Source organism: Camelus dromedarius, chromosome 24 (assembly GCF_036321535.1).
Source record: "Camelus dromedarius isolate mCamDro1 chromosome 24, mCamDro1.pat, whole genome shotgun sequence".
Taxonomy (NCBI): domain Eukaryota; kingdom Metazoa; phylum Chordata; class Mammalia; order Artiodactyla; family Camelidae; genus Camelus; species Camelus dromedarius.
Window position 1 is genome coordinate 18,447,436 of NC_087459.1, and position 14,495 is coordinate 18,461,930.

The 14,495-nt window shown below is 43.9% G+C and overlaps 1 protein-coding gene across 2 annotated transcripts in view; it reads left to right on the forward strand.

Moving 5' to 3' along the window:
• PRKCB (protein kinase C beta) overlaps positions 1 to 14,495 on the forward strand; it is a 297,608-nt gene that overhangs the window by 219,425 nt on the left and 63,688 nt on the right. For both annotated transcript variants that reach the window (XM_031433035.2, XM_031433036.2), the window contains exon 9: positions 1,065 to 1,211. In XM_031433035.2, coding sequence (XP_031288895.1) covers positions 1,065 to 1,211 — 147 coding nt within the window. The remainder of the gene's footprint in view (positions 1 to 1,064; positions 1,212 to 14,495) is intronic.

A 14,495-nucleotide genomic window follows, 5' to 3' on the forward strand; every position in this document is an offset into this window, starting at 1 on the left:
CAGTTATGACATTAGCTACCCGGAGTTAGTGCAGACCCCATAGGTTAAGGGCTGAGTCCTGTAAGACAGCCATCCCCCTACTCCAGACTCCAATCACAAATATTCCGGCCTCCTGTCTCTCCTGATTTCACAGCATTTGTTGCCATTCTGAGTCATCCTTCTGGAGCTCACAACAGCAGGCCCCTCCCCCATTGCACTGAGGACAAACCTGGGCCTCATCCATCCATTTATCCAACAAAACATTTAGCTGGCAGCTATGCTAGTTGTCAGGGAAATTGCGGAGAATGAGACATATTCCCTGCCTCGGCAGGTTTCCAGTCTGTTGGGGAAAATGAGTGAACAGACAATTATCATCCAGTATAAATGGGAAGTAAGATGGAGGAAGGGAGCAAATAGGGACACCTAATCCAGAGACAATCAAGGAAGGCTTCCCTGAAGAAGTGAAAATGTGGAGCAGAGGGTAACTAGATTGGTGAAAGGGAGAGAATAGCCATCTCCACAGCAGTGACAGTAGGTGCAAAGGCCCTGAGGTGAGAGGGGGCTCAAGGATGTGAAAGGAGCATGAACCTGGGTTCCAGGGAAGAAGGACCCAAGAAGTGATGCGGTCAGGTAGAGCTTGATCATACTGGGCCGTCGAGGCCAGTGAAAGCACCCAGGTCTTTATCCTTAAAATGGAAGCATTTTAAGCAGGGAGTGACTTGGTTGAGTATTAAGAAGTGGAAGGTCACTCTGGCTGCATGTAAAGCCCATTGTGGAGAGAACCAGGGTGGGTTGTCCAAGTGAGAGGTGATGACAGGTGGTGCTGGTGAAGGTGGAAAGAAGAAGAAGGAATTCTAGAGACGGGTTGGAGGAAATAGTGACTGGTCCTGGAGGTGGGTGAGACCTGAGGGATAAAAGAGAAATGGGGGTGCCAAGGGTGGCCTCCACATTTTGCGTCTACACCCTGGATGTTGGGCCATGCTTTTCACTGAGCCGGTGGCGTGAGCTGCAGGAACCATGGCTTGCAACCTGTCTGTGAATTTGAGCAAATTCTAATGATGTTTTCTGTGTGCTTCCCCCTCCAGAGGGCCAAGATCGGGCAGGGGACCAAGGCTCCCGAAGAAAAGACGACCAACACCGTATCCAAATTTGACAACAACGGGAACAGGGACCGGATGAAACTGACCGATTTTAACTTCCTGATGGTGCTGGGGAAAGGCAGCTTTGGCAAGGTACAGTGTGGCTGGGGGGTGGCGCCTGCTCCAGAAGGAACAGCTCGCCAGGCAGGCACATTTGCTGTTCAGATGGGGCTTCCATTCCAGTGAGGGAGAGAGCGCAAAGTAAACAGAACCACCTGACAGTTGGTAATGAATACTGTGAAGGAAATGAATGGCATGCTGTGACACAGAGAGATCAAGGAGGGACCCACTCAGACTGTCTGAGGAAGTGGCATATCAACCGAGATCTGAAGGATGAGAATGAACCAGCCATACAGTCAAAGAGCTAGGAGAGACTGTTCCCAGCAGAGAGAACAGCAAGTGCAAAGGTCCTGGGGTGGGGGAAGGGCTTGGCCATTCTAGGCACCATCAGGAGGTGTTGGACTCAAGTGTCACGTGTGGAGGGGAGTTTGTTGGATGTGAGGTTGCAGAGGTAGGCAGGGCCCGATCAGGCAAAGTCTTCTGAGCTGGGCTGAGGAGTTTGGATTTTATTCACAGTGCAGTGGGGAGCCACTGAAAGTCTTAAGCAGAGAAGTGACATGATCAGATTTGATTTTGGAGAAGATCACTCTTGCAGCGGAGGATGGAAATGGTTCTTTTCGAACAGCAGCACAGCTGAAGGACGACCCTGGGACTCGTAGAGTGATTCTGGATGCTTTTATAGATAGCGGGAGATGCTGTTTTACTGATGTTGAGCTCGGGTTCTAAGTATTCCTGACTTGTTTAGTGTTGTTTTGAGTCTTTTAATCCCTGTGTGTGCCACAGATAGGTCTCGTATAAATCGCCTATCACGAGCTCAGGTGTGCGTAAAATATCCATTTCTTCCACATCTCTGTGGCTTAAGTCAAAAATCTGGGCGTTATCCGTGACTTCGCAGCCTCCCCTGACCCCAGCCATGTATTACCATCCATCGGTGAGTCCAGACAGGTCCTCCATCAAAGTGTATCATGAATTTACTGCGTTCTCTCCATCTTCACTAATGCAGCCCACATCTAAACCAATACAATAGTGGCTGGACCACTGCAGAGGTTCCTAACTGGTTTCCCTGCTTCCGCTCTTCTGACCTATAATTCGTATACTTCCCTCGAGCAGCCATCGTTATTTTTAAAAACTTCCATTAGGTCAAGTCACTCTGCTGCTTAAAACCCTCCAGTGACTTCACAGGTTGAATAAGTTCTGTGCTGTGTCCTCGGCTTACATCACTCTTTATATTCTGGTCCTTGTTCTCTTCCTTTCTTTTCTTTCTCCCCATCACCCACTGTGCTCCGGCCACATGGAGGTTCTTGTTTTTTGTTTTTTTTTTTTTGAAATATACAAAGATCCTTCCTCTCTTAGAGCTTTTGTGGTGCTGTTCCCTTTATTCTTTGCAGGACTGGCTCCTTCTTGTAATTCCCATCTCTCCTTAGATGTCACCTCTTTTGAGAAGTCTTCCCTGACCACCACTCAAAGAGCCATTCATTCATTCTGTTATATTTCACTCTCTTCATCAGCACCCGTCACCAGATGGTACTTTTCTTGCTTGTCTATTGGTTTGTCTCTCTTCTCCTTCTAAGACCTGAGCTCCACGAGAGCAGGTGGCCTTCTCTGCCACGCTCGCCAGTGTACCTGCAGTGCCTGTGGACTGAATGCACTCAGGGCTTAGAATTGAATGCATGGATTTTTCTCTCTGGACCATAAGGTCCGTCCATCTGCTGCGATGGAATAAGGAACCTGAGGTGGTGGCCTTGGCATGGGGTGTGTACAGAGAGCAGGAGCACGAAATAAGGTTGCTGAGAAGCCCCGGGGTCCGTAAGGTTAGAGAACAAGCAGTTGGGGATAGAAGAGGTCCACAGCACGGTGCGTTTTTTGTCAGCAGCTCTGAGCGGCCTGGGGGGGTAGAGATGGAGAAGAAGATGGTGAATTTGAAGTAAGGGGCGGGGAGTAGCAGGATCAGTGCTCAGAAGATCACAGTGAGAAGGGGGCTAAGGATTCTGGGAAGACGGATGCCCATTGCACATCCAGTGGCGCTTGTTCTGTCTAACAGGTGCTCAGTGAAAGTGCACTGAACAGATGCATGAAAACTGAACCCAGACTGGGTCGGAAGGAAGTCAGAGCAGGAAGAGGGTTATAACCTGGGTGGGAAAGGAGGACTCTAGAGGCCTAGGGATGAAAAACAAGGGGGTAGAGTTAAGAGATTTAAAATGCTGGTAAGACTAGCGACGTTTGGATTTCTAACATGAGGTGGTTTCCATGATGACAAGGAAGAAAGAGGCTTAAATGAAGAAGAGATTCTAATAAGCTGAGGCTGTCAGGGAGTTTTAAAAAAATTAAGTTATGTTTTTAATAAGCAGTGTGTTCACATAGTTCATAATTAAAATTGTATTAAAAGGATAAACACTGAGAAGTCTTGCTTGCTCCCTCCCAGGTTCACATCTTTCTGCGCCCCCCTCGCTGCTACGGTTCTCTGTATCTAAACGGTTTTGTTAATTGAATTTGCATCTTTCCGGTTTCTCTCTGCTGGTTTAACATATAAATATGCATTTTTATTCTTGTTGCCTCAAAAGTGAGCAGACTCCACACGTAGCTTGTCCCTTTCCTGATCGCTCAACCGTACAAATTGGAGAGTTTGGGATTAAGGAATGGACATTCCAGAGGGTTTCTGGAAAGGATCGGGGCTGGGGGTGGGTAGAGAAGTGGGAGAGTGGGTCTTTGGGGAACAGCGGGGGAATGAGGGAGAATAGATGATGTGTTTCCATGGAAACCGTTATAATAATTGAGAGTTCTGTGCCAGACTGTGGATGCGGCATCAAATAAATCACAGATGAAAACAAGAGTCTGTCGTGTAAGCAAACTAGAATAACGAAGACCTCTACAAGCCTTTAAAACTTAAGAGTAATCCTTCGCAACTCTCATTCTGCCAGCCACGGTTTCAAATTAATGTGGTTTTACATCTGAATGCCTACTTTTTACCATTTTTGCAATTTTGTGAGGAATATATTATCCACTGCCCTAAACGGAAGAATGTGGCGGCAGTAATTGCTCCTCCTTCCGCAGATGAAACAGGTGGACCTGTGGGGCGATCTGTTCACACCGCCCCTGCCCCAGGCCCCATCTATCAGATCTGGCCCAGGAAAACGTGCTCTTAAGCACTGCAGTAATTTGTGGAGTGACCAGGGAGCGACACAAGTGTTTGAATAAGACCCGTGAATATGAAACAAGGGACAAAGCAAGTGTTAAGGCTGTTGGGTTCCAAACAAGTAAACCATGTTTCAGAAACTTTAAAAAGAAGTGTGGAGCGTTTGCTCTCCTGCACATGTGAGGGTGTTTACCGGAAGGATTCTCTCAGCAGGGCAGGGCCTTGTGACATGTCTGGCTTACTTGGAGATAGATGTCCCCTTGCACTTTTGTTCCAGAGCACTTGTTCCAGAGCGTGTATTATCCATTGGTTATTTCATTTTATTTTTATAGCTTTATCCTTCACTCTCTATTTTTTATGATTTCTTGAACCTTTGACTTCAGCTTTGCCAACCTTTATGGTTTACACTTTTCAAGAATTTAACCCCTGTGGTTGTCAAATGATTTTTGCATTAACATTGTGCTCCAAATATATAAATTGGGCAGGTGTGTGCTGTCCAGACTGATTGTACAAGTGGAGCTCATAAAATACACTCAGCAAGTCCCTGCTAAAATCTATACACAGTATGTATGTATATGTATGGCTGAAGCATTATGCTGTATGCCAGAAATTGACACAATGTTGTAAACTGACGATAGTTCAATAAAAAAATAAATTAAATAAAAGCTAGGTAGTTACCAAAAAAAGTATATATACAACACAAATGCAACGTTTTCCATTATAAACTTGATTCCCCTGATTCCAAAGTGCTGCTGTAATAAATATTCATTAAGTATTTAATTAATGCTAATATTGCTTGCCTTCTGAGACTTCAGATGAGCTTGTGGTAACAATTTGTATGAGCCAAGTCTTTTTAGAAAGTTATACTGGGAAGTCTGAAGGGGGACTTTTTTTATTATTATTATTTTCTTAAACTCCTGGACTCTTGCCTATGGAGGATACTGAGGTTAACAGGAGGATTCAGGTGTGTGGAGGGCAGGTGCATGCTGTGGTGGACACAGAGCTAACATAAGGAAGCTCAAATCCAGCAGCTCAAAAGCTGTATCTTGGAAAATGATTGGTAATAGGAAAAAAAAAAAAGGAAATTGCCAAAATGTTCATCAATAGTGTGATAGTTAAATATATAATGGTGTGTCCATGATACCTTCAAAAGAATGAGGTCTTTCTATCTCATAGCTCTATCTGTCTGAATGTCTGTCTATCATTGTGGAAAGATGTCCATGGCATAGTATCAAGTAAAAGTAGAAGTAAATTACAGAACACTATGATTAGTCATATAAAATAAACTGTACATAGAATAATTCTATTTATGTAGTGGACTCATAGTCCCTACTCTCATTGAATTTCCCTCCAACATTTTGTTATGAAAAACATTTAATAATACAGAAAAGTTGAAAGAATTATGCAATGACCACCCATTGTACCCAGTACTTAGATTCTACAGTAACATTTGGCTGTGTATGCTTGATCACATCTCTCTGTCTGCTTGTCTCTATGTCAACCTGTTTTTTGGGGAGGAGGGAGTAATTAGGTTTACATATTTATTATTTTTTTAATGAAGGTACTGGGAGTTGAGCCCAGGACCTATGCATGCTAAGTACACACTCTACCATTGAGCTATATATACCCTCTCCCCCAAATCAAGATACAGACATCGGTACACTTTACCCCTCAACTCTTCAGCATGCATATCATTTAACCAAAATTCAATATGTGTTTTTGATCATTTTAAGGTAAAATTTACATACAACAAAACACACAAATCAGTGTATCATTCTATGAATTTTAAAAAATGCATACTTAAAAACCCAGTGAGAGTATAAACATTGATCAAAAAAAAAAATCACACTAACAGATGCAAAGTAAAACTGTGATGTTTGCTTCATGCTGTGAGAGCCTGCGGAAGTGGGGTGGGTCCTAGCTGAAGTCAGGGAAGGCTTCCATGAGAAAGCGGCTCTTGGGCTTTATCTAAAGGGTGAGTTAAATTAACTGTGCAAAGATGGGAGGGAGTAAATGGAAATCTCAGAATGTCTCCTCTTCCTGACCCCACCCCCAGTCAGGGCTGGTTGATCTGTGTGGCAGCCAAACATTTAAGCTCCTTTATTCGTTGGGGTGGATTCAACTGCCGGAATAAATAGACCCCTAAATCTATACCAGCTCAGACACAATAGGAGTTTAATTTTCATTCATGTAACAGTCCAAGATGGGTGTTCCTGGCCTCTCCCACTCTCTCCATATGGTGATTAAGGGACCCGGTTCCTCTGTCTTGCATGGCTCCATCAATCCCTACAGCCTTGTTTTTGTCTATATTCAGAGTGCCGAGGGAGAAGGAGAGTACAGAGGAGGCACAAGCTTCTTCTGAAAAGTCTTGGCTTGGGAGTGGCACCCATCACTTCTGCCTGCACTCTATTTGAGAGTGTTGTCATGTGGCCATGCCTCAGTGCAAGGGACGCTGGGAGAGCAGTTTTGGTGGAAAGCCGCACTCCCTACTTTTCTTAGCTCTGGTTGGAATTTTTCTCGGTGACATGAAAGACTTTCTGACTTTTCCCTTTAAAGCTCCCAACTTCTCATGCCCCATGGACAAAAGACTTCAAGCTTCTCTTCTTGGTGACATTTCCTTGTGTTCAAATCATGGAACATGCCAGGTGTTAGTGCTGCTTTTCCTGAAGCATAACATAAGCCAGGAATAAATCAAGTAGGAAGAAGTCAGCAGCTTATGAAATTGAAAGAAAAAGTAGAAAGTCCTTAGAAACTGAGCGCAGGTATTGCATTTGTCTTTTCAAAAAGTCACATCCCCGTCTGTTGCTCTATGTGCATCTAAGACGTTCAAAATAAAAGGCCAAGAGGTGAGGGACAAAACCATTAAGCCTCCTCTTCTGGTGTTTGATTGTCCTGCAGTAATGTCCAAGAGGTTGGTGATATTAAGTGCCTGAATGTCACAAAGGAGGCCGTTGAGGGTTCGCCAGGGAACCCTCCCACTATGCACTTGTGTGCCGCTCTCCAAGGTGCTGAGGCCAACTCCCTTAGCTCAAGATTCAGACTGTGCAACAGGGCTGAGTATAGCCTTGGCCAAGCTTCTCAAATATTAGCTATTCATGGACCTGTTTTGTTTTTTTTTTTTTTACCATGTACATATTTACTTTATACTATCTTAAATATTTTCTTTAAATTGCTTCGTTGACTTCTTTTTCTTCTCCTTAGCATTGCCCTAAGCAATCATGTATGTGATGTCACAGGCTTGATCTACCAGTTATATACCTATTTTAATATATCCTAGGAGAATGTATTAAAAGAAAAATAATTTTGTTCTTGGATTGTCAATAGTACAAGTACCATATTTTGTGAAAAGCTGCCTTGAAGATCTTACACTCACATGACAATTTAGTACTTCAGTTACCATTGTATTTCTGAGAACATAAAGTCATTTTTTTATGTATATCTGGAAGGTACAGAAAGTCTCTGATCTTCCCTCTCCCTTCTATCCTTTCCTTTAAATGAGGAATGTGCTCAACATTTCCTGTATCCCTAAAAATATCTTCTGTGATCTTGACCCTCCCTTCTCTATCCTTTACTCACTGACTGTATCCAGAGAATCAGACTGCTCTTTTGAGATTTGCTGCCTCCACTGCCACCTCACCCGCCCATGCCTTATCCTTTTGCGTTGTGACTTCTCCCCTCAGCAACTTGTGAAACACCTGTCTCTCAGGTTACCAGTGAACCCCTAGCTCCTCACTCTCCAGATCTGAGCACAGGGCATGGTGGCTGCTTATGGAGGGCAAACATAAGGGAAAGGAATTGGGACTAAGATTGGAACCCATACCTCATACTGGGGAGAAGTCATCACTTTTATAGTAACTACTCATTGACAGACCTAATTAAGGATTTGTCCATTCAACAAATATTTATTGAGCATTAACTATGTGCCGGGCACTCTTCCTGGTGCAGGGGAAATGGCTGTGAACAAAACAGACAAAAATACCTTCCCTCATGGAACATACATTCTTGTGGTGGTGGTGACGGTGATACTACCGAACATTCTGAGTCCTTACTATAATGCCAGGCTTTGTTGTAAGTGCTTTGTATGTATTGGCTCACCCTTATGCTGTAATGTAGCTACTATCACCCCCATTTTACAGATGCAGAAGTGTGATGCAGGAAGTTGAAATAACTTAATAAAATCGCACAGCCAGTCAGTGGAATCTAACAGACCAGTTTTGGTTTAGATACATGTGTTCTTGGGCTCTTGATTGTTTGATGCTTAACGCATGCATTTCTAGTCTCAACAGTGGTCCCCTTGCCATGTCACCAGACATATTCTAGGAGGTTAACTGATTTCCCCCCTTATTTTCTCATTTTCCCCTCTCTTCTCTGTCCCTCTGAGTGTAAGCAGAGTTTGTGTGCCTTGTTTTCACTCTGAGCCTCTGCCGTTAGACAGACTGCATGCCCATTGTGATGGGAGATTCCAGATTTTCAGTTCTCCCTCCTCACTCTGTGCCTAGAGGTCACCTATCTATGTGCCAGTGCTCAGTGGAACTGTGAGCCGTCAGCAGGGGTTCCTGGGAGGCTCCAACTTCTCTTTCCTAGCTTCTGCCCTTCTTACTCCTCTGCAGGCTTCAGCTCGTGGGATCCTCCAAGTCTTGGGGGCATCTCTAGTGTGTGTGATAACTCCCCAGCTGGTTCCTTCTCAATCATCAATTTCTATTTCTTCTAACCCTCATCCCCACCCTCTGCAATTCCACTCACCCATCTCCATTTTCTTCAGCTTTTATTGAACTCATACTAATTGCCAGGGACCATGCTTTGGATTTACATGCATTACATCATATTAATTCTCACCACATCTTGCAAGGTAGCTACTGATATTAACACTATTCGACTTACATGGGAATTATAAGTCAAAGAGGTTGAGATGTCTCCCCAAGAACACACAGCTGAAAGGAGGCAGGACCAGGACTTGAAATCAGGTTCTGTGATTCCAGTTGAATCACAGTTGCCTCTTTCCATCTCTAACAACACTCTTTTCTACTCTGGGGGGCACTCATCACCACCAAACTGCTAGTTTTTTCTTTTTTGAAACAGTTTTAAAACTGCCATAAGACTTTTGTGGGTTCCTCCTTAACAGCATGAATAAAAAGTTAAAAATTATATCTTATGACTGCACTCGTATAAGGGCAAATAGATTAATATTGTATGTTAAAACATTTTCTTCAGCATAAAATTTCATTTTTTCCCCTTGGGATTCTAACAGAAATGAAAACACTTTCACGAGCCCCTGAAAAGATCATGGTCCCTCAGAATGCTTGAAGTTGGCTCTGTTTGCTAACACCAGTGCCCCACAGCATCCCTCAGCAACCTCCAAGCTGTCTCCCCAAAAGCCGCCGATGTGCTTAACTTGTGTGTGTTGTGGGTTTAGGCACAGGAGAATAATCCAGAGCTTCAAGCCCCAGACTCCAGTGTCTTCTGCTGGATCCAAGTGCAGCACTGAATTACCATAGGAAAAAAATTGCCTGAGAGGATTAAAAGGCAGTTGAGTTCATACCAGTAACAAAGGCCTTTTCTCAAGTCTTGGAGCTCCCGTTGTGGGAGTCTATCCTAATTTTAATCTCATTAGTGGTATGCATTCACACGCACATATATACATCCATACATTAGAGGTGGTTATATAATCCTGCAGACAAAAGCTCTTCCCTTTACTTCAACCTGCTTCGCTATCTTCCTGCACCATATGGTGCATCCTTTTATCATATGGTTCACAGATAGCTCAGTCTTTGCTACCTGTTCCCTTAATCCTCTTCCAGAGAACCTTTTGACATTTGCTGTCTGATCTTGGATTCCTGCCTTCTCTTTGGTTCTATCCCAATTACGGCAGCTTCCTCCCAGCCCCCAGTCTTTTGTAGGCAATTCTGACTGCCATGTATTTTTGCCAACTCATCTTCCCCAGTCCCAGTGAGGGCCTTCCACTTCCCGAATTTGTCCGGCATCTCATTAGTGAAGCGACTTACTGCTCTTCTGTAGCCCCTGCCCTCACCCCTCAGAAGATCATAAATTACAGAACAAGAAAGCCTCAGTAAGAGTCTGTTTTCCCAATAAAATTAATCATTTCAGGGAAAGTGAAATATCTGGAATTCAAGTTTGATTATCCAGCCAGAGTGAGTAAAGGATTTATCGGAAAAAAATGGCATGTCTCTGTGTATCGCTCAACATCCAAAAGCTAGAGTGCAGCCGGGACAAGGAGGCTGCCAGGAACCAGCAATCATCATCTCCACCTTGGAGACCCCCAATCTGCCCTCCTGGCTTCTTGCTGATGCCTCACCCTGTGGATGTGCCCCAGCACTACCCCCCTCAGCCTTACGTCACGTCTCAATTCTCAATGGCTGATTCCCAAATCTAGAATTTTAACACCCTGAGAAAGAGAAGCTGATGGGGCAGTAGGACTCAGGGATCATGTGATCCAATTAGCTGTGGCCAAGGGGACAGGTCACTTTTCCAGCCAGCCATCAGGAAACACAACAGGAACGGACTCTGAAAAGCAGGTGTGAGATGGGCAGTTCCTCAAAGAGAAGGAAGAAAATGCTGGTCCGGAAATACAAGACAAAGTGTTTCCTTTAAGTCTGTATGTTCTTCAAAATGTTGCCTTTGGGAAGTCTCTGTGGAAAAAATAATACAGAGTTAATTCTAGTCCTCTTATTAAAGGACCAGGTAGAGCCTATTAACATGGAAACTCTGTCTCAGGCAATAATTCATGGCCACAGGTCCAATTATCGTGCTCCCATTGTTCACCCTCTGCATATCCATCTCAACCGCATCTTTATGTGCTGTTTCAGAAATTCTAGTTCTGTTAAGATGAATCCCTGTTTACTAACAGCATAACCCGTAATCTTTCTACTGCAAACACGAGAGCAGAGACCTATAGATTATAATCATCCAACACCCATGGTAAATATTTTGGAAGTCCAAGTATGAATGGTTAATGTAATTAAACATGCCATAGTTTGTTTCAGTTCCCCCACCCCAGCCCCGTTTCATATTATCTACTGACTTCATTGAAAATCGCTGCAGAGATTGATAATATATCATGAGCATTGGGAATGTGTCCATGTGCTTTATATGCATCATTTAATATTCACAATGATCTTATAAGGTGGGTGCTGTAATTATCCCCCTTTCACAGATGAGGAAATAGAGGCTCAGAGAGGTGAGAGACTCCCAAATTAACGCAGCAGTGGATGCAGGTGCAAACACAAGGAGTCTCATTCCCAAGTGCACAACCACTACACCACACAGCCTCTGGGGCACTCACTGTGCTTCACGCCCGCCTTGGAGAAAGCCTGCTCTCTATTAGTCTGGGACACCAGCCCCAAAGGGAGGCTTTGTGTGTGCACAGAGCAGATCAGATTATAGAGAAACAGGCTTCCTTTGTGCATCTAATTGTTGGAATGAATGATGGGCCCTTAAGGGTTTCATTGCATTTTCTTTTGGTAAAAGGCATCAATTATTGGTTTGTTTTCCTGGGAATTGTCTAAAAAAAAAAAAGTCAAATCTACTTTTATTTTAACCATCTAGCTTTGTCAAATATAATGTATGATTCAAAGAAAATTGACTAACTGAGCATACAGGTCGTCAACATTGATTTGAGCTCAACAGAATTAGTAACTTGAATTGATACCCATCAAATTCTACCACATCAATTCTGTGATATTAATAATTAGAAGTGATACAGCCCAGAGTTTTGAAATAGTAGTTCTCTGGCATTTCTTATTGCAACCCAATCAAACAATTCAACATTTCTTATTAAATCCAACTAAATGTCTTCATTTAAAACACAGGAGCTAAGCATTTCAGGTTTAAATCTTATTCCCCCCCTCCTTCTTCCCAGCAGCGACTGTGAGTCATTCCTTCCATGGGTGTAGTGACATTTGCTTAACAATAGCAAGTCCACAGGAGCTAGAGATGACTAGGCTAAAAGTACTTTCATTCTAAACTTCATTTCACACTTGCATTGGCTTTCTCTGCTAGTGGGCAAAAATTTGAGTTGATTAAATCTAGTGTGTGCCATGGCATCATTTTAAAGGACTTAAATCTTAGTAACACTTGTCAACCCGACCTCTGATCTGAAAATTCATTTCATCTGTCACGCAGTTCCACACCTCCCCCGTGATCAACATCCCCCCACTCAAGTGGTACATTTGTTACATTCGATAAACCTACACTGACACGCCATTATCACCTTAAGTCCGCAATTTACGTTAGAGTTCATTCTTGGTGGTGTCCGTTCTGCAGGTTTGGACAAATGTATAATGACATGTGTCGACCATTATAGCATCATACAGAGTAGTCTCACTGCCCTAAAAATCCTCTACACTCCCCGTATTCCTCCCTCCCACCCTCTACCCCCTAGCAACCACTGATCTTTTCACTGTCTCCATGGTTTTGCCTTTTCCAGAATGTCATATAGTTGGAATCATACAGTATGTAACCATATAAAGAGGTTTTATTTTAAATATGGAAAAACCTTACATAAGAAATCATGAAACAACCAAGTTGTATCGTCTGAGTTGATCTGCACGCTCAGTACGGCTGCTCTTTTTTGTCTTGCTGACTTGGAGATTGTATTCACAAAGTGATTCAGTCCTCCCCAGATCCACACTATTAACTCCCAATTAGCATCTTTCCCCCCACTATATCACTTTTCAGTTTTTCCCGAAGTTCTTCTTCAGTTTGCAGGTCTACCCAGTAGCTTCTCCAAAGCGAGCTATTAGAAGCCAGAAACCATTTGTAGATGGCTAACTTCCAGTTTGCTGCTAGAGGCAAATGCATTTGAGTCCACTCAAGCCACATGATTTTCTATTCAATTAGTGTGTCCACCATCACATATAAAATTTAAACACACATATGTGTGGATATATATGCTTAGAAAATGTGATCCAAAGTTCAAACGGTAACAATACACTTTGAAGAAATAAAATTAGTGACTCCAAGATAAGCTAGAACATGTTAGGACATCTTCATGTCTGGTGAAAGTCGGGAGAACCTCAAAAGGTAAAGAATTCATCAACTGTGAGGAACGTAGTGTATTGAGTTCTTTCTGGATGTTCTTGTATCACTGAGCCACCATCATGGCCCTGTGAATTGATGGACTCTTGTCTACAGTTACTCCCACATCCACCTATAAGATCCCTTGGTTGGAATGGCTCTGCCCCTCATTCAAGGCCTCTGGTTATCAAGAGTGAGTGGCTTAAGCCACCTCTTCACCCCTGGCCCAGTATGAAGGAGGGCTTTGCCGGAGAAGATGAGGCTGTGAGGGTCTGGAAGCCAGGGCGCGTCGTCGCTTCCCCATTCGGAACTTTAGAAGTTCACAGATAGTCCGCTGATTGCACAGGGAAGTCCTGTTGCACTGAGCATGCAGCTCCCTGTGGGAGAGTCCTCTTAGCCTCTCCCAGAGGGCTCCTGCCAGCCCCACCTCTAAACACAGGCAATGTGACCTTGCCTTTCCTTCTGGGCTTTGCATAAGGATCTCCTGGGAAATAGATTTTGCAGAAATTTCGGTCTATTGCTCTGTTCACGTTTCTGCCTTTCTCTTTCTCTCATCTGGAGAATGTGGGAAGGAACCAGTATATCCACAGAAGGAGCTGGAACATCACACTCATTCTCTGTATTTATGCTTTCACTTCAACAATGTGGCTTCTGTGCCCTGGGCTCTGAGCTTTACCACCATTATGTCACTTGCTCTCAGAGCAACCCTGTGAGGGAGGAACTGTCATGATGCCCCTTTTATATGTGGGGAAATGGGACTCAGAGAGGTTGAGTAACTTGCCCCAAAACACACAGCAAGCACATGAGAGAGTTAAGCTCCTGGTTCCAGAGCTGAACTTGTACCTGCTGTGATTTTACAGTTCGAATTAGATGTAAACTCCCAGCTCATCAGACTCTGTCAATGTCATAATCTCATTCTTACATCCAAGAGCTTGTCCGGATACCTGCCACGTTGTAAAAGAGATGAGGGTGTGGGTGCTAACCTTCATTTTGTAACCTGACCACACCCGAGTCTCTCAGAATCCTACTCCTGAGTGGGTGACCGCCCTTGGAGGAACAGTGGACAGTGTTTGCCCAGTGCTCCAGCCTCTGATTACAACACCATCCTGACGGCCTCTTGCCAGCTCACCACCTCGTCCTCCCCCAGGGCA